Here is a 20,595-nt window from a genome sequence, read left to right as displayed (position 1 = left end):
AATCACTTTGTATCTATTGATCAGAGTAAGTGCCATGCAATCGCTGCGCGACCGCCTGTGCACATCTCCCTCACGCTGCCCAGCTTGCACAATGATCAGCCCACAAACGCTCGGAGTTACACAGGACTTGGAATTGTGTCGTAACCTGAAGCAAACATGTCATTACTGCTGTGTGTGGATAGGATGTTTTTACAGCGGTCCCATACGTGTGTGGAGCACAAAGTCTCATGTAACGCCCATCTCTCTGGTCCTGAATATCTCCACATAGTGATTCCTCAGACGGTGAGCAGGTGCCTGGGCACTTGGCCTCCACTGTAGCTCTGACACAGGCTCCTGGTCTGTGGTTCTGTTTTGTCCTCAACATTTCCTGTAGCCAAAGCACCGGCAGCCACTGGCATTCTCACCACCATGTCATGCAGGCCTACTCTAAGCAGGGGATACAAAAGTCAACAGCTAAGCGCTCCCAGCATTGGTACCACAGTGGTGATCAGCCAGTGCTAGTGTGTTTGGTTTGGAAATAGCTGGCCAAACAGTCCAGGGTAGGCACAGTCTGTGTTGTCAAGTCCTCGCTCCTCCCCAGGCCTCAGTTTCCCCATCAGGCAGGGTTGACAATACACACCTGTCCTTGTGGAGGGCTTCGGGTGCCCTGGATGAAGGGGGCTGTGTGACCATTCTCTGTATTTTCTTGCCCTCACTCTGAGAATCGCACAGTGTTAAAACTGCAAAGATAGTGAGTGAAGCATGGGATTCTCTCACCACAACACAGCACAAAGCTGCCGGTATTCTGGGATTCGGCCCTCTCTCAGAGAGAGGGAACAGGAATCCAAAACTTTTCAAGCTGAAAGTGAGGGGGTGGATGCAGGGGTCAGTGAACCTAGTATGTTAGGCTTTCCATGCATGAGGACTGGATTCAAATCTAGCTCTAGGATCTAGTCACAATGGGTTTGGCAAGTGTCGTCCTAGATTAATTGGCCCTGTCATTTAAAAAACCCCAAACACCACAAAATTTGGAACAGAAAGAAAGTCATGTGGGATTGTGCCACAGAGACATAGGACCAAATCAGCAGATGATGGTGCCGTTTGGGGTTGAAGTGAGGGGCAGAGCAACTGTAAAGAAGGGGAAGGCTCAGACAAATGCCTTGCCTGAACCCAGATTAGCTCAAACCAATGCTGTGGGCACCATCCATGCCAGGAGCACTAGGCATAGCACAAGACAGGGAAAGCTTGGTCTGTTTGGAACGCAATGAGTTTGCATACCATGACGTGCAGAGTTAATAAGCCTTACCTCTGGTGATGACGCCCTCCAGGCGGATGATGTTGGAGTGATCGAACTGGCCCATGGTGCTAGCCTCTGCCAGGAAGGCGTGCTTCTGCTTGTCTGAGCAGCCAGCTCGAAGGGTCTGGATGGCAACCAGGAGCTCTCTCTTACTGGGAAGTTTCAAGCATCCCCGGCAGACTTCTCCTAACTCTCCTGTGCCATAGGAGAGACGGGAATTAGAGTGTCTCCAGCTGAAGGAGCACGGACATTTAGCGTCCCTGTGGTTAGACACTTGAGAGTGTTAACATCAGTATTTTCCACTGAATGCATCCGATGAAGTGAGCTGTAGCTCACAAAAGCTTATGCTCAAATATATTTGTTAGCCTCTAGGGTGCCACAAGTCCTCCTTGTCTTTTTGCGAACATCCCAAAAGAATGCGGCATGGGACTGTTTTCATACTGTCATTCTAGGAGCTGAGCTGGCTGCTCTCTTGGTCACTCACAGGCTATGAAAACGGGAGCTATTGCTACAGCTGCTTTTATTTACGGCTTTCTCAAATCTTTGAATATCACTGTGCAAAACAGCGCTGCACAGACCTGCTGCCGCGCACTGGGTCGCAGCGCTGGAATTTCTGACTCAGAACAAGGGGCAGCGCTGCTCTTCTAGAAAATCAGCTCCCCTTCTGGTAGCGTTTCCTTGTGCCCCGCATCCCATAACAGGACCTCTGCCTCTGGACCTGCAAACACTGTGACCTGGGAGCATAGAAGCGGGTCCTGGGATGTGGGCAGCCGGTGTGTGAGTACCTGGCTAGTTGGGCAGATGGGCTCTGCTTTCACATAGCAGGGATCTGTACTCTCAGGGGGAAAATCCACCCACAACACAGGAAGGTGGATTAAGGTCCCTTTAAAAATTCTCACCCTAGCCTCAGTTTACCATCTTCCCCCACTTCTGGGGGGCATCATGACTTGCTGTGAACACACAGACCATGAAACTCTTTAGTGCCAACTAGCAGTTACAACAACACATGATGCAAATTCCTCTCTTTGGCGGCTTAGGCCATTCCCCGAATGCACCAGCCGAGCACACACTGCACTTTTGAAGTGCTTTCCATGAATGGACGATTATCTCCCAGAGATCAAGAGAGTCCTCGCTGGGTTCTGACTCTCTCCACTCCCAAACCATTCCAAATGTCCGCTCTCTGGTGACTCCCTCCTGCCCACATGAAGGATAGTCAGGGCCATGCATTGTTCATCAGCACTTGAGACAGAACTTTCTGCTCAGTCGCAGCCACAATCAGGGCAGCACAAAGTGACAAATTCTAATAAGAAAAGGCCAACTTTGGTTTTACAGGGAAAAGCCAATGGATATGAAGAGCTTTATTGATCTGAGAGACAGGTAACCGGCTAGGTCACCCGGGAGACTAATACAAACTATTCTACATTCCTCCCATTTAAAAGACCTATTCTACTTGGATTTCCTTCTCATTAATTATCTATTGCTAAAAGTTCAAAATCACTGGGCCAGTTTCTCTGCCCTGATGGCTGCTAAGATTCCTCTGCCCTCCACTGTCTGACAATCACCTTCTATTTCCATGTTCATATTTAAGCTGCTAGTTAAGCTACTCCCCTGCAACTTCTCTTTGGGAAAATGACACCCAGCATACCAAGGCCTCCACAGATCTGGCTTGTATTAGCAATTAAAGCTGCAGGGATTTTAATTTGCTTTGACGTTTTAGGCCGTAAAGTTGATGAAAATCAATCAATCATTGAGAGTTAACATATTCATAAAAAGTTTTTACGCCGCTGTCAACCTGCTAAGAAGCAGATAATTGCCGATGTTCTCTATGAGATGCTGCTCACGTCACTGTATGCTCTGCCTGAGGAAATACACAGGGACACTAAATCAAGCTCATGTACAAAGTACTAACCAACTGTACTCTGCTTCTCCCTGCTACGAGCATACAAAACCGGCCAGGACCACAGTGAGACTGAAAATCACTAGTGAAGCCGGTAACAGGAAATATGTAAATGGCTTTAAGAACCCTGACGAGGCTCCCAGAATCCTACAAAGAGCCGAGCAGGTACCAATGGGCTGCTGAGATTCGTTCCTACACTGGTACCTGCTACAGTCCCCTCAGTACACATAGCAGCACTTCACGGGCACCATGGCCCTTGTCCTCCTGGCTTCAAGGGAGCAGGTGAAAATCACAATCCTCTCCGTCATCCCCAGGGATCTTGTGCCTCCACCCCAGTGGTGCCTCCTTCCTTTACAATCTCTGACGTGTTTGACTGATGCTGCAGACTGGGACTCACTTCTCCTCAGAGGGCGCCACTCTCCACCTTCCTCCAAGGCCTGTCTCAGGTGAGACCCTCCCCTCCAGCAGAAGGAGGGAGCTGAACACATCCAGAGCCCAAGTGGAAGGCACTGTGAGTTCTTACATTTCTCCTCATTCCCCAGAACTCAGCGAGGGGTCAGGCGAGACAAGGCCGCGAGGGCTCTGGGGGAAGTAAGGTGTTTACACCTGTGTTACAGCTGGCGAGGCCCTGCCAGGACCACCATCCAAGTGCATGGCACAGTTCAACTCTCTCCACCCCAGTCAGTCCCAGGTATCTGTTTCCTAGCACATGGCAGCTCCCACAGAAACCTCACCATGGAAAGAAAACCGAGGGTTGTATTTATACACCGGCAATAATGCAAGGAGTCATCTCTTGGAGCGCTCCAACACCTTACAGAGCCAGGGAGTCACGAGCTGCATCGATTTCAGCTAAGTAGCTACTGTGAACAGGTTGATATGGCTCAGCCTCCTGGGCGGGGGAAGAGCACCTTGGAACACATTTGCAGGGAAAAGATCTTGGTTAAAAGCTTGTTTAAGTGGGTCCCCATGCCCTAGAGAGCAACACTGCTGATTTCTGACAGGAGCCTGTTCCCAAGTGACTTGTCTAAATCTCACAAGCTGCGTTAGATGGAGAAGTAGCACTTCTGGAACCAGCTCCTTACAGCTGCACGGAACAACGACCCGATGCAACCCTGAATGCAAAGTGTCAGACTTGTGACCCTGAACCCAGCTAGTCAGATCCACACCTCAGCCAGCCTTCTCTGCACACCCCAGTAACATCCACAGCCTCCCCGAGTCCCTGCAGGGGACAATGTTTTGGAAGATCATTTTGTCATCTAGAAAAGGCTCGAGTGACATTTGATCTCTCTATTCAGGTGCTTATACGGCCCCATGCCTGTAGTGTCTGAGCACCTCTGAAGTGTGTGCAAGCCAAAATATTAATAATTCTCTGTCTCTTGTCCCTTGCAGTCAGCAGGAGGAACTCTAGTCCCAGGGTGAAAAAGGCAGGGTCTCAGATACTGCCGAGTTTCTGTGTCTGTTTCATACTCTCTGGCTCCCTAGGAGGGGGCCAGACAGCAGCCTGACAGTTCAGCCAGCCAGACACACAGCTCTGCTTTTTAAAACAGAAAACTCTTGGCTGCTGACTCAACGTACTGCTCGCAAAATGAATTTACGGTTTTGCTTAAGTCCCAACTAATGGCAAGAGCTACACCGGGGCTCTGTGCCTGGCAAACCCTGAGGCCAGACAGAGGCTGGGGATTACACAGAACTGGGCCACACTCCCTCACCTCTGAGAGGTTCATCCCCTGGGAGTGTAGAAGGGTTTTTGGGGGGTGAGCAACGTCACTCAGAACGCAGGCCCGCCGGCACCTGCCAGAGGGGTAGTGAGCTCTCACTGCACTCGCCCTGGCTCCTAGCTGGGGGTCAGGCTGCAGACAGGTGCCAGCAGCATTTGCTGGGCTACATGACAGAGACTGGAGAAGAACTGAGCTGGGAGGTAAGCTGTGACCTGCTCCACCTGGAAATCCTGCCTCAGCCTGGGATTGCAGCCTGGAGCCCTGTGAACCCTGCTGGGAATTAGCCCCTTGGGGTGAAAGAGGAGCTAGAAACCCTCCCTCCCCATGAGGCTGTAAATCCACACCCAATGCCCATCCAATGGGCTGAGCACATGCTCTCCTCTTCAGACTGATCGCTGTGTCCCCGTGGCACAGGCGTCCTCGGCCCAGCAGGAATGCCCCTCTGCAGAGCCCACCGGGAGCCACGCTGCAGTGTCTCGAACCAGAATACTTGCCTGTTCCAATGATCCGCTCGATCTTGATACTCGAGTTGTCGAGCTCTTTGGCAAAGAGGTGCACGGCCTGCATGGGGTCTTCACAGGTGTCAGGGTCAATATATGTCCTCCTGGTTGGTATCTTAACTACAGCAAAGAGGGGGAATAAACAGAGTATGTGTGAGAAGAAAACCCTGTGTCACCTCCGCAAAGCTCTGCCCAGCCAGGATCCCACAGAGAGAGGGAGCAGAGTGCGAACCAGCAGGAGCTCTGCCCTCTCTTTACCTGCCAGCACCGCAAACCCCCTCCAGGCTGCAGTCCCCTCGCTGTCTCCAGTACTCCTGTTGCTGCTCTTTGCTCCCTGGCCTTTAGCTGCGCTTTGGGGCTCAGGACCTGAATTGGGCCCACACTGAGGGACACTGCAGCAGCTAATCCACGCCTACAGCTTTCCTTTCGGACACCGTGTCCCCTTTCAGGGTCTGAGAATGCCGCTCAGAGACAGCCACACCAGAGCAGCGTCCACATATCGGCTGAGCACAGTCCTCCACGTAAATGCAGAAAGCCCAAGTATTCTGTAGCACCCAGAGCGCCAGGACGCAGGCCTCGGCAGAGGATGGGAGCAGCAGCAGGAGCCGGACTCAGCACTGGAGCAACAGCATCTATCTGGATTTAATTTAACTAAAAAACACTGCTGTTTAAACAGGTAATTAGCTCTTCAGCTTAACGAAGCCCAACAATAACTTCCCTAGGACCCTACAAACCTGTGTCCTCTGGCCGTGCTGCTTGGGCCCCTTGTGGAGGCCCTCTCCTGTCTGCGTAGCAAGGGGATTTGGAAAAGAACACGCAGCTCTGCAACCTACATTATGCTCCGCGGCTCCCAGCCCCTCCCGCACCGGGGAGATCTTTGCAAGGCTCTGCTCTTTATCTCACAGCCCCAAACTACATTTGGCAAATAGACGGTCCTCTCCTCTCTGTACACTGTTAACGAAACAGAATGAAGTGAGGCAGACAGCTGTTAGGGTCGTCTATGGAAACGATCACTAAGGCCAGGGGACCGGGCTTCCATTCCCCAGGACGCGCCATCCATTCAGGCTACAGCCATATTGACACAGCACCATTCTGAACCACCAGTGATATCACGGTGCCAACACGCAGAGCTCCTCTCCTCATGGCTTTAGCCCCCAGACCACCTCTAGAGATACAGCCAGCTCCGGCTACAGGTCAGGTTTGCTCTATGTGGGCTGGAGGGCTGGTCAGAACTGCCATTAGGACAAGCCGGGGAGCATTGTTTGGAGTGCTTCTCTGGGTCCGAACGCAGGAGCTTTGCTTCCAGCATCAGGACTGATGGAGCAGACGTGCTGCCTCTCCCCGGATCGGCCTCAGCAGGAACCTCCTGCCTTTTGGGACCAACACTGCACTAGCTAAAACCTATGAGAAACTTGGCTCTATCAGTTTGCTACCAAGTTCCTACAGGGAGAAAAGGGAACCGTTCCCTCTGCTCATTCTCACACCGCCCAGCTCAAACAGAGATGACAGCCCTTGAACTCAAGGAGCCGCCCCTCGGAGTCTGAGCAGATCCGCCTCCCAGGTTAATCCTCGCCTACCTGAACAGTCCAAGCCCTCCAGCAGGGATAATTATAACCATGAGCTGTTCCAGGCCCCGATGATCAGCAGCATGGATTGCAAAGCCTTCCCCGCACGCCACTACCATCTGCTAAATGGTAACTGACACTGCCCGGACTGCGCCCAGGAGAGCCAAGTGCAGTGAGAGCAACCCAGTTACAAAGAAAAAGAGGACTTGTGGCACCTTAGAGACTAACCAATTTATTTGAGCATAAGTTTTCATGAGCTACAGCTCACTTCAGATGAAGTGAGCTGTAACTCACGAAAGCTTATGCTCAAATAAATTGGTTAGTCTCTAAGGTGCCACAAGTCCTCCTTTTCTTTTTGCGAATACAGACTAACACGGCTGCTACTCTGAAAACAGTTACAAAGAACATTGCACAGCGCGGGTGGGGACTGTTGCTTCCACTCACAGGTTTCCTGTAAACCTTCATTTTAAATTCCCAGAACAAATAACAAAGACAGGAGCATGTTGGCTCTGCTGCTCCTGGGGCCTCTGCTCCCAACACAACAGCACTGGGTGCCCTGACCTCAGGGGTTTGCCTTGCTCAACCCAGAGGGGCAAAGACTGACTGAGTTTCTGCACATTCCAAACAGGCAGGGGGCTGCTCCTATTGGGGAACCAAACCAGCAGCGAAGGCCAATCCCACGTCTACTGAGCACAAATTCCAAAGAGCAAATATAACGCATGCGGTTCCTCTGGCGTCCTGCCTGTGTGTGATGGCACCGGAGGTTGGGATCAGGACACCAGGAGCAACCCCCTCCCTACCCAGATCACTAACAGGTAGCCTAAGAAACCCCAGCTGCTGCACTTCATCTCTCCCTGCTTTGTATGGAAAACTCTCAGCAATAATCAAAGATCCTGAAAAGCGGATGATGGCAGCAAAGGCTTGTCTGAAAGCGTACGGATTCTGCTGCCTCTCAGATGCTGCAGGGAGCAGAAGAGGAGGTCTGTGCTTAACCGGCATATGCCAGGAATCAAATACATTCGTCAGTTCTGACATTTGCATTTCCTTTGACAACTGTTGTCTGTAAAATTATCGCTGCTTGGTAATCAAGAGATGCCCCAGAAAACAAACCCCCGCCCTCCCGTAGCTGGATGTGAAAAGCTGACAGAATAATTCATACGCCCTCGAGAAAGCTGAAAGCACCTCCGTTTCCTGTGGCTTGCCAGTGACCTCCCTGAGCAGCCAGCGCTCTGTGCGCAGGAAGGACGGCCACTGGCTTATGAAGCTGTCAAGCCAGCTGTCTCCAGGGAGCCTTGCTGTGCTGAGCTGGCCTTCTCTGGGCTAACACGGGATGACAGCACTTCAAAAGGAAGGATTCCGGGCTGCTCTGCAGACAGCAGGGTTGTTAATAACAGTAAATGCAGAGCTCCCCATGCAATCGGACAGCACAGTGGCCAGACGTCACTTACAATGGAAGTACAGCTCCTCGTCTCCGTCCTGGCTGGCTTTGCTGTACCCACACTGTCTGCAATGAGAAGCAATATTCATGTTAGGCCTTGGGTGTGAATCTCCCACTGGATACAAAGCCCCAAATGCCAGTGCCCAAGAGTGCTGTCCAACCCCCCAAAATACACCAGCACAAGAAGCCAGAGGTCAGGGCCAAGCAAACCTGTACACTTAACCACTGTGGTCTCTGTGATCCCAACCCCAGCAGGAGAGAATTGCTGTGGCAGGGACTGGATGTGGAGCTGCATCTTCTGCTGTGGGAGTGGAAGAGCCTAGGGGTTACTCTGCAGCACAGCAGACAAGCAAATGGCTGGGGGCAAACCGCGCAGAGTGGGACCAGGCTGATCCGGGGCTGGGGTAGAAGCCAACAAAGGGCAGGTCAAATCTGGAGCAGCAACATGAAGGCAAGTTCTGAACGCCCAGGGATAATGACGGAGCAGCATCTCCAGGTCATTTCCAGCCCACACGAAGAGCACTCTGGTCTCCTAAGCCGATGGGCACCAGACGCCTGGTATTCTAACACACGGAGCATTTGCTAGCTCGGTCATGCGGATAACTCAGATGTCCACATCCTCTGACAGGTGCAGCTAAACCCTGCAGCAGCCAGGATATTTGCCCGTGTGTCCACACCCCTGTAATCTCAGCCTGACACCACCCTTTTTTTAGAAAAGATGCTAGTCAAACGCCCTGGGCTGGACAGACTCGCCTCAGTGCCGCAAGCAACGAAGTCACCAGGATTTCAGACATGGCACTCGTAGTGTGACCGTCAGATCCCTGCTCTGACCTTCAGAGACTCCTGTTAGCATAGATACAAAGCCAGCTCTGCTGAGCTCCTATGGACCACCAGTCAGCAGCCTAAACCCTCCCTGGGCTGATGCTGCACTGGCTGCGGGCAGTGGGAAAAGTCCTGCTGGCATCCAAGGGAGCAGGGCCCCAGTGAGGACCAAGCAGGAGTGTGAGGCTGCCCCAGATGCTGGGTGGCCTCTGTCTTGGAGAGGACCATTTTGTTCATAAACTAAAAGCAAAGCCAACACCACACCCTGCTGTTCCTCTGGCAACTTCCCACCTCAGCACCCCCATTGACACCAGCTCCACGCCAGAGGGAGGAAAGAATTTCCCCAGCTCCAAAGCAGGGGCCCAGAGCCTTGCACCAGGGCTGCCTGCACCTGCAAACTGTGCAACTCTAAACAAAGGAAACAAGCCTCCCCTCCCTTGGAGCTGCTCCTCTGCCACCCCAGGGCATTCAGGGGAAACGGCAGCTACTGTGGGGGGGGTGAATTCTTGATGCCTGTGTGAGCCTGGCTCTTGGAGCTCAGGCATTCTGTGCACCGGAGCTCGAGCTCGGCCTGCCACTCTGGAGCCCCACCCCACCCCCGCTGCTCCAACAAGGGGCCTAGGGACCTGGGATTCCCGAGGTGAAGCAAGTGACAGTGGCTTGCTCTCACCCCAGCCCTGTCGTTACACAACACACTAGTCTTCACTCGTAATTTTTTATTATTCTATTTACTTAAATTAGTCTCATTTGGGGCTCAATTTAATCTTTTAAGTAAAAAATTATAGATCGTTACACTGAACCATCTGTCAGATGACTACAGATGCCTCTCTGAACCATTTCTCTGGTTCTAGCAGTCCTGGCAGGAGGAATGGAGATCGGAGCGAGTGACTCCGAAGATAGCACAATTATCTGCTTCATATACTTCCCAATGCAGTTTGGAACTCCAGCTGTCTGGGTTTCACCCATCCTTCAACTCCAGAGCTAGACCCAGCCAAAGCAAACACCTGAGCCTTGGAAAAGCCCCAGATTAGGAAGATTAACAGAAATATAGATTTTTAAAATGCTAAGGTAACTTAAGGGAATTTCTATCCTTGATTTACCAGTTGGTGAAGTGAAGAGTTTCACACTGTTTGGAGATGTCTCAGTGTGACCCACTGGTGACACATGACCCGAACCACAGAGAATGCAAGTCTGTTACAGTTCCAAGATACAGCCAGGAGTGCAGAGACTCTCATGCTCTCTCTGAAGGTCTCCAGTTGGCCAGCATGGTGGCCACATTGCAAACAGTGCAGAGAATCCTGGGGGTTTAGTTGTTATCCACTGTAGCCAACAAAGTCTCCCAGATTTCTCCCCTGCTTCCCACCCAGGCCCATTGTCACAGTCACATCGATAGTTCACTGAGCACCACTGTGGCTGCAGACACACGGCTCTGGGTAAGCTTTCCCCACTGCCCGTTCCCCAAAACCCTCTGACCTCGGGAAAGTGACTCACGTGTGTGACAACAGCCCAGCCTGGGCCTTGGCAGACTGTGGACCACTCGGAAAACTGCTCTAGCCAGAGCCTGGGGGAGCTCTGAATGCCACCAGCCGCTCCTGGCCAAAGTATTTGATTTGCCAAAGTATTTTTCAGCTACAGAACCCTGGAAGCCCACTTGATCCCCTGGCACAAACACCGGCTATTCCAAGCCTGGAACAGGAAGGTGACATTCACCCCTGTGCAGAGGGCCAGCTCTAGGCCTTGTGTTGGCCCTGTCTATGAGTGGATCTGACCCTAAGGCAGCCAAACACGCAGTCCATAGGACAGAACTTGGCTGCTACAGAGATGTGTCTCTTTCCCAGTGTCCCCCGAACCCCAGCCGCAGCATTAGGAGCATTAGCTACACCAAGTCAGCAAGCCGCCCCCAGAAATCCTTGGTCTATAGCCATATGCACAATGGAAGAGGCGGGAAGTCTGCTCACCTCCTCCAGATCATCACACCAATCACCATGGAAACCAGCACAATCAGCCCAGCGATTGCAACCACGATGATGATGATGATAGGGTTCTGCTCACTGGGAGCCACAGTCACTGCCAAGGAGGGAAACGAAACAGGGGTTAGGTCTGTATTCCCCTCTGCACATACCCGGCACCATGGTTACAACTCCAGATCAGCCTGCCTTGGCTAGTGCTGCATTCCTGCACCAAGGGCACCAGGAATAGCCAGCATCAAGTGCAGAGCCCTGGCAAGGTCATGGTGTGTGTCCACTCCCAGCCCGCCAAAGCACCAAGCTCCAGGGCGCTTCTGCACCAGACAGCACTGCATCACTGGCAGTGTTTGATAGGCCCCTCGTGTTTAAACACAACTGGAAAAGGGGACGAAACTCTGGGTGTTTCTAGGGCAAAACAAAAGCGAGAGAGAGAGACTGAGGTAGGGTGAAAAATCTTGCAGGCTTTTCTGCATCATAAAGCACCAAGAAAGGGGACAAAGCAGGTCACTTTTAACAGCCTCCCCTTACACATTTGCCCTAGGCCAGTGGTTCTCAGCCAGAGGGACGCGTAGCTCCGGGGGTATGCAAAGGTCTTCCAGGGGGTACAGCCGCTCATCTAGATATTTGCCTACTTTTACAACAGGCTACATAAAAAGCACTAGCAAAGTTAGTACAAACTAAAATTTTATACAAACAAAATGAGAAAGTCACCCATTCTTCAGTAACAGTGTGCTGTGATACTTCTCTATTTTTATGTCTGAATTTGTAAGCAAGTGGGTTTTAAGTGAGATGAAATTTGGGGGTACACAAGAGAAATCAGACTCCTGAAAGGGGTACAGTAGTATGACTAAGTTGAGAGTCCAGTGCACTAGACTAAGCCGGCAGTTTGCAGATGTTACATGGTCTGAAAACTTTGCCTAAGCCACAACCTTGCCCTGATGGCTGAAGCTGAGAAAACATTTCTACCAGGTTTCAGAGTAGCAGCCGTGTTAGTCTGTATTCGCAAAAAGAAAAGGTGTACTTGTGGTACCTTAGAGACTAACCAATTTATTTGAGCATAAGATGAAGTGAGCTGTAGCTTACTTATGCTTCTGCTCAAATAAATTGGTTAGCCTATAAGGTGCCACAGGTCCTCTTTTTCTTATTTCCACCAGGATACATTTGAAATGCAGGAAGTGATTTTCATGCTGACCCCTTATTAGCAGCACACGACCTGTCTGATGTCAGGCCAGACCTGAGAGCAAGGGGTCACAGTAGCTGCTCATGTAAAGGCAGCAAGGGGAGCTCCACGTGCTATTTTCGTAGGGTCTGCAGCACTAGGGCTGGTTTTTAACTCTAATTTCACAAGGAGACTGGTAGCTTCTTTCCAAAGCAAAAGCAGCTAGACAAAAGCTAGAGGATTTGCCACACCTTGGTAAGGCTGTAAACACACTTGAGTCTCAAATCTTGCCATGATCCCTTGGAGCATCTCCCTGTCCCAGAGCTCGGCCCCTCCTCCTGCTAAACCAGCTCAGGTTCCTCTAGCACAGACCTTGAGAAACTTTCTCTGCAAGCGGCAAGCTGCTTTTTATTGTTATTTCTCTAGCACCCGTGCTGAGGCCATTCTGGCAGCCAGAGCCAGCGCAAGCAGAGTGAAGGCCTGTGTTGACAGGGTGAGCAGAGGAACCTCTAGCCATCAGCTCTCATGGTGGACTCCTCATTCTATTAGCTGATGTTTAGGAAATAGTCCTGTTTATGGGGGAGACACATTAAAATGTACAGATGGTCTCCCTCACTAGTTCAATACTTTCCTCTCCTGCATTGGCGAACAGAGGTCTGAGATAGGACATTCGATAGACAACTTTTACTGGATTCAATGAATTCTGAAAATATTTCCGTGTGGTAAATGGATGCAATTTAAAGCCCTGTTAGACACAATCTCTGGACATTCATTTCCAGCCAGAGTGGGGTATTAAACTGAAACCGACCGTCTCCCTGACCCCCTCCTTTAGACAGTGAAATAAGATGTTCTTGACAACAGGTTTGAATGGAAGCTGTAAAAGGTAAAAACCCCAACAAAATCCAGTGAAGCCGATTCAGCTAGTCAGCAAAGTGACAAAAACCCTAAGTGCTCCATGGACCAGGGCTCTAGCGGGGTAGAGCAACCGTCTCTGATCTGGACGCAGGCTCGAGACCAGCTCTGCCTCCATGTGAAATGATCTGAAGGACCCTGGTTTTGTTTTCACTGGACGATCGTGCACTTAACCCCTCTTTTCTGTGGCATTACTTGTGGCTCAGAGGATAGAAAGACAGGTAAAGTGCCCTTCACAGTTCAGCAGGCAGCAACGGACAGCCATTCCCATCTGACAGCTCTTTGGTGGCCTCTGTGAATGGAACCGGGGGGATCCATCCAGATGTCAATGTCACAAAAACCGAGTCACAATTGGCCCTAGTGGGCGTCCTCCTTGGCAGCCTCAGTAGAAATCTCAGAGATGTCCAGTAAATTTCTCCCCTCCTACTGCCGAGGGGGCTCCCTCTAGGGCAGGGCAGGTGGGTGCCCTTATGCAGGTGGGTGCTGTACGTGATCTGTGGACGATCCGAGGGCGTCAGCCTGCAAGACTGTCAAGCCAGCAGCCCTCATTGGCACTACATCAATCTCTGACATTGGAAGAAAACGAGGGCCTAGGAAGGAACAGGCCCTCGCTCAACAGAAGGGCCCACTCCCTCCTTAGGGGACAGGCCTACACCCAGAACAGACTCAATTGAGTCTCCAGCACGAACCGTGAGCCGTAGAGCTGCTCCAGCTCAAAGTAACGCACCTGACGTGTGCTCTGTGTTCAATACGCACCCCACTGGCCTGCCTGCACTTACGTTCCCCCAAGGTCTCCACTTCGATGGCAGGACTATAGTTTCCATAACCCTGGGCTGACGCCGTCCGGATCTGGAAGACGTAGAGCGTGCCAGGCCTGAGGTTACTGACTGTCACGGCCGTCGACGCGGTTTTCACGGTCGAGTAACTTTGATCTCTTTGATCCTATGAAATAATGAAACACGGGAGATTTAACAAGATGGACAGCTGTCCTCTAGCTGATCTGTGGAGCAGCTGTCTTATTGCTGTGTCTCTGGGTCCCAGCAGGGCTGACTAGCCAAACGTTAGACCATCAACGAAAATGAAATGTTTGCTAGATGCCTCATTAATAGAAATTACAAGTTACAAGAAGAGCAAATCAAACGCAGCGAGGACTAGACGATGTGACTAGTGAGAGGCTGGGGAATGTGTGGTTATAAAAGGGGCGACACCAGCTTCGTGGGCTGTCCTCTCCCATTCACGTCTTTACATTTTCTTTCACACCACCTTGCATGCTGGGAGAGTGCACGCCAAGCCCCTTCCCCCTCCGCCTCCAAGGAGGTCCTGAGCGTGGCACTGCTTACAGGACACGATTAATATTAAATCACCATATAGCAAAAAGTAGTTCCACCAGGTAGGGCTGAAAATAAACAGCTAACCAGGCCTGGCGTTCCAGCCAGCAAAGGGTACTGGGTGCATTCACACACCGCATGCACTCAGACACCAGCCAGCGCACTCCTGTCCCCCACCCCAGCCCGAGTGACCATCTCCAAAGAACCCCAGAGGACGGGCAGAGGGTGGTTGTGGATGTACCTTGGGCAGCCCTGATATGGAAGGACATTCGGAGGGGTTGCGTGGCATGTCCTGGGGGAAGCACTGAGTACACAATCAAGCCAGTGACCGGGCCCAGCTCATCGAGGGGACACGGGTGCGCAACGACACTGCCTGAAAGCAGCCCTGGGAAGTCGCTGGCCGAAGATGCCGGCGTCCCAAAGGGATATCAGAGGAGAAGAGTCCGAAGGGAGGGACAGGCTGGAAGGTGCTAAATGACCCCTAAATGCATCAGGGCAGGTTGGGGGGATGAGTCGCCTGAGGGGCCAAGAGTCCCATGCTCAGTACCCTGGATAGGGGGGAGGCTCGAACAGAGAGGCTCTTGGAGGAATCAGGGGAAGGGGAAAGGGCAGGCTGAGCGAGAGCAGAGGCAGGTTAGGACAGAGGCAAGTTGGTGCATCCTGGCAGCAGCATGGCCATCTCCTTAAGCTCCCTCTGTAACAAAGGGGCCTTTCAGGCTGGGACAATGGGTGAGAATTTGCAGCTGGGTCTGCAGAGAGGGGTTGATTTAAATTAAATAGGAGCTGCTGCACGTCCCTGGCCCTGGGGGGTTGCTACAAGCCATTTCCAAGGAGAGGAGAAGGGACCTTCAGCCTCTGGCAAGAGGCAGAGGGGAGGGGCTGAGGCTGAGCAATGAGCAGGTTCTCAGTGAAAGGCACCAAATGGGGGCCACAGCCCCAAAGAGGGCTCTGGCTGCAGCTGGGCCAGAGCCCAGGAGAACCCTGAAAAGCAAAGAGTAGGGTGGAGGTGTGAGGGGCAGAGGAGACAGTGCCCAACAGAATCCGCCCCAGAGGAACGCTTATACTCACTGCACTACTCAGGAGGACAACACGTCCACCGTTTGGAATCTGAACACCTGCTGCAACCAGGCCATCTGGAGAGGGCCCTCTCCACAAACTGGAGCCAGCTCTGAATGCTGTTCTACACGCAGGTGGTCTAGGGAGACCTGGGTTACCCAGCCCAACAAGGCCTCTGTGCACCAGATCACCATCTCCAGGCCAGAATCCCACCACACTCCAGCTGGGCCATCAGCTGACAGCCAGTGGAAAGCCACCGGACGGGTAGATCTAAGCCCTTCCTCCCAACTCTACAGAGTGGACTAGAGCCTGGCACACAAACCAGGTTTCCTAGAGAGAACACAGCATTTTAAACTGCTCCAGCAAACAGCATCAGGGGGAATCTCTCGGCCACGGCACCAACTACAGCAAAGACACGTCCACTTAGAAACGCTTTAGCTGAGCTGGTCTGGAGCGGCCGTGGCCCTGCAATGCCTCACTCACCCAGCCTCTCCTGCCCTGGATGGAAGTCACACAGCCTCAGCAGAGAGAGTACCGCACCCGCTCCCTGGTGCTGCCTGCTCTGCTCTTTGGCCAGAGGGAAAGCAGTCTGGAGAGTTACTTGTTCTCATTATGGCTAATGCGAAGGCAGCACATTGGATCTTTGCAAACAGTCTAACTTGATTTCTTTGTTAGTAACCAGCGCCGTGACAGGGGGATGGTATTAAACCCACCGGCGCTTCCCAGGCATGTTTGACTGGAGCAGCCCTGCTGGAGAGCTCTGTGAACAGCCTGGAGTGCCGAGGGCCGAGCTCTTCGCGGATGCAGGCTGCTCTGGGCGCCCGCACTGCGCTGTGTCTCAAGACTAAATAAACATGTGTTAGCACGCATGGAGTAATCAAAGCTGGCAGACACATTCTCTAGCGATTCCAGTCCCACGAATGTGATTCACCTACCCAGCTAGCTCCGGATTTCTGCCTTGTTATGACAGGGACAGACAGAACCTTTCCAGCAGCGGCTGAGGAATGTCAGAGTGGGAGGGGGAAGCTGTGTCTGCATGGCAGCCCTGAACAGAGGAGCTCGGCTGCAGCACTGCCTAAGGCAATGGGTCGCAGTGTGGCAGAACAGCAGTTCTGAGGGCTTTGCTGTATTCCTTGCACTTAAAGACACTCACTGCACTTCCATGGGCTCCAGAGATGCAGCCTCTACAGCAGGCATATGTTGCCACAGGCAGATGACGTTCTCCATTGGGAATCTCGAAGTCTCAGGCCCCTGGGTATATTCACGCTTCTCCCTGGCAGCACCTCAGGTTAGGAAAGCTCCTCCCAGAGCCTCCACCTCCTCAATCCAATCACTCGCACAGCATCACCAGAGAAGGAGCTTAGGCTTAACAAACCACTCAAAGCATCTAGACATGCGCAGCATCCCACAGGTGCTGCACCCCCCAGCTTGAAGTGACTTCCATCATCTATAGGGCTGCCAACTTTCTAATCGCTCAAAATCGAACACCCTCGCCCCACCCCTTCCCCCGAGGCCCCACCCCCTTCCCCGAGGCCCCGCCCCCACTCTCTACATTCCCCCTCCCTTGGTGGCTTGCTTCTCCCACCCTCACTCACTTTCACTGGGCTGGGGTACGGGTGCGGGCTCTGGGTTGTGGGGTGCAAGAGGGGGCTCCAGGCTGGGGAGGTGGGGCCGAGGGATTCAGAGTGCGGGAGGGGGCTGCAGGTCGAGGCAGAGGGTTGGGGTGCAGAAGAGGGTAAGGCCTCTGGGCTGGGGCCAGAGATGAGGGGTTCAGGGAGTGAGAGTGGGCTCTGGGCTGGGATCAGGGATGACAGGCTTGGGGAGCAAGAGGAGGCTCCAGGTTTGGTGGGGGGGGCTCAGGGCTGGAGCAGGGGGTTGGGGCTCAGGCTTATCTTGGGCAGCTCCCAGTCAGAGGGTCTAAGGCAGGCCCCCTGCCTGTCCTGGCACCATTCTGCGCCCCGGAATCGGCCAGCAGGTCTGGTTCCTAGGCGGGACGGGGTGAGGGGGGGGGGCAGGAGGATCCACACGCTGTTCTCGCCCACAGGCACCGCCCCCACAGCTCCCATTGGCCGGTTCCTGCCCCGACTCAGATACAGGTTTAGTCTGGCTCAATGGCGCTCAGCACCCCCACTACACAAATTGTTCCAACGCCCCTGTCCAGAACCTACGTCTTTCCTTGCCCCCCCTCCCCCGTTAGGGTGTGTTTGCTACATTCCCATCAATTAGGCTGGAGCACCCTGGAGCAGGGACTAAATTTAAGTGTTTTCTGTGAGGTGCCTCATATGTTTTTGGGTGTTGTAAAGTAAGTAACAGCAATAGTAGGTAGCAACTGAAGGATTTTCACTGCCTTGTTCGCTATTTCAAGTCAGGAAGGAGACATTCCCAGCCAGCTGGGGCTGCGTGTGCAGGCGTGAGTGAGATGTGGGGAAACGCACTGTTAAAGCTGGGACATTAGATGCTGATGATTAATGGATTACTGCTGTTATGGGAGGTAACAATGGCATTTTGGAACAAACTGCTTGGCAAACAGATTAGTCTCTTTTCACCCAAAGCTCAGGTAGAAGTTATTTGAGGCCAGGTTTTACTGCGGTCTGTGGGTTCCAGAATTAATACAGCTGTACTTTGTGTCAAAGGCTTTGCAGAGCTCAAGCCTGGGTTTCTCACACACTATTTATGCTGAATAACTAACCGTAACAAATTTCTCAAACCCTAGTTTCTAGCATTAATGCCACAGCCTGGATATAGTTAATTACATTTCTCCTGGGTCTGTATATGTTGTTATGCAACATGCTATCTATTTGAGGGGTTTTTTTTCCTCAGAGCCCTCTGTGTAGAGAATCATGAAAAAACTAAGTCCTCAAATACAAGGACCAGGTACCAAGCCAGTTTTCTGGAGTCAGCTCAAATATTGATGCAGTTTAGCAATTGCTCACAGGTAAACAAAGAGTTAAACTTACTTACCAAATTCAGAGGCAATGGATTGTTATTTCACATATGCTCCAAATCTCGTGACGATACTATTTTTGCTAAGAAATTATCATATTATATTTCAGCGCCTGACCTCACAACAAATTCCTCTCTTGGAAACTATCAGATATTAAAGAGCAAGTTAATGTGAATCTATTTCAGAATCATCTGTTTCAAGGGAAAGAATTTCAGCATGTCACTGCACCTTTTAAAAGAAGTCTGCAAATTAATTCCAGTTCTGCAGTCTCTCGTTGGAGTCTGTTTTTGAAGTTTTTTTGTTGAAGAATTGCCACTTTTAGGTCTGTTATTGAGTGACCAGGGAGACTGCAGTGTTCTCCTACCGGTTTTTAAATGCTTTAATTCCTGATGTCACATTTGTGTCCATTTATTCTTTTGCGTAGAGACTGTCCAGTTTGACCAATGTACATGGCAGAGGGGCATTGCTGGCACATGATGGCAGATATCACATTCGCATATACCAATTCTTCAACAAAAAAACTTCAAAAACAGACTCCAACGTAAAACTGCAGAACTGGAATTAATTTGCAAACTGGACACCGTCAAATTAGGCCTGAATAAAGACTGGGAGTGGCTGGGTCATTACAAAAACTAAACCTAATTTCCCCCATACTAATTTCCCCCTACTGTTACTCACAGCTTTTTGTCAACTGTTTGAAATGGACCACTCTCATTACCACTACTACATATTCACCTGCTCTCTGCTCACTAGTTTTACTTCTAACACTCTCAAACCTCGCAACAGCTATCAAACAGTGGCCATTTTTAAATTTAAAATACAATCACAAAAACATTTGCTTCATTCCCCTCCAGTGTGAATTTCACTCACGAATCATAGCTCTAAAATCCAGGACTGGTAATAATCAGTCCTGAACTCACTGAATTTTTAAGGTTCAGTATTTTGTGACCCGTCAGTGCCAAAAATATAAGCCTCATCCTGCTGCAGTTCTGGGAATGCCTCTCATCCAAAGGGACTAAGCACTTGTGTTGAACTAAGCTGGTTGCAAGCTCCCACATCTCAGAATTCTAATGCACTTAAGGAAAAGCTGTTAAAAACCTCTAAAAATGATTAGTTCTACTCTTTCTCCCTGGAGGTTTATATATTAGGACTTGAAGTGATCGTTCCCCTCTATTCGACATTGGTGAGGCCTCATCTGGAGTACTGTGTCCAGTTTTGGGCCCCACACTACAAGAAGGATGTGGATAAATTGGAGAGAGTCCAGCGAAGGGCAACAAAAATGATTAGGGGTCTAGAACACATGACTTATGAGGAGAGGCTGAGGGAGCTGGGATTGTTTAGCCTGCAGAAGAGAAGAATGAGGGGGGATTTGATAGCTGCTTTCAACTACCTGAAAGGGGGTTCCAAAGAGGATGGCTCTAGACTGTTCTCAATGGTAGCAGATGACAGAACGAGGAGTAATGGTCTCAAGTTGCAGTGGGGGAGGTTTAGATTGGATATTAGGAAAAACTTTTTCACTAGGAGGGTGGTGAAACACTGGAATGCGTTACCTAGGGAGGTGGTGGAATCTCCTTCCTTAGAGGTTTTTAAGGTCAGGCTTGACAAAGCCCTGGCTGGGATGATTTAACTGGGAATTGGTCCTGCTTCGAGCAGGGGGTTGGACTAGATGACCTTCTGGGGTCCCTTCCAACCCTGATATTCTATGATTCTAAGTGCTGATGCAACCTGGCTTCACAGGTGGAGACAGAAAAAAAACAATTAAAATGAACTCTAAAAATAGCTAAAATAATTTAAAGTATAACCAGATTGCATGGTGGTGATCTGGGGAACGTGGAACTTGAAAGTAGCAGGAGCATCCCAAACTCATGCCAGTAAAGTCTTAACAATGCCATGCACTACACACACATACCCCCTTGTACATTTTCCATTCCTGAGGATTTACAAAGCAAGTGGGTCACAGCAAACATCATGCAGACAGCATCGGTAAGGACAGCACTATGTATCACAAATCTG

The 20,595-nt window shown here is 51.2% G+C and overlaps 1 protein-coding gene across 1 annotated transcript in view; it reads right to left on the bottom strand.

Annotated features, from left to right (window-relative positions):
* Window positions 1-20,595, bottom strand: part of EPHA10 (EPH receptor A10) — a 115,737-nt gene that overhangs the window by 19,764 nt on the left and 75,378 nt on the right. The window contains exons 7-11 of the mRNA XM_073317553.2: window positions 14,034-14,196; window positions 11,175-11,283; window positions 8,405-8,460; window positions 5,374-5,511; window positions 1,286-1,459 (exon numbers count right to left, since the gene is read on the bottom strand). Of these exons, the coding sequence (XP_073173654.2) occupies window positions 1,286-1,459; window positions 5,374-5,511; window positions 8,405-8,460; window positions 11,175-11,283; window positions 14,034-14,196 (640 nt within the window). The remainder of the gene's footprint in view (window positions 1-1,285; window positions 1,460-5,373; window positions 5,512-8,404; window positions 8,461-11,174; window positions 11,284-14,033; window positions 14,197-20,595) is intronic.

The sequence above is a fragment of the Lepidochelys kempii genome, chromosome 19 (assembly GCF_965140285.1).
Source record: "Lepidochelys kempii isolate rLepKem1 chromosome 19, rLepKem1.hap1, whole genome shotgun sequence".
NCBI classification, from domain to species: domain Eukaryota; kingdom Metazoa; phylum Chordata; order Testudines; family Cheloniidae; genus Lepidochelys; species Lepidochelys kempii.
The sequence above is the reverse complement of the archived record's forward strand: the minus strand, read 5'-3'. Positions and strand labels throughout refer to the sequence as shown.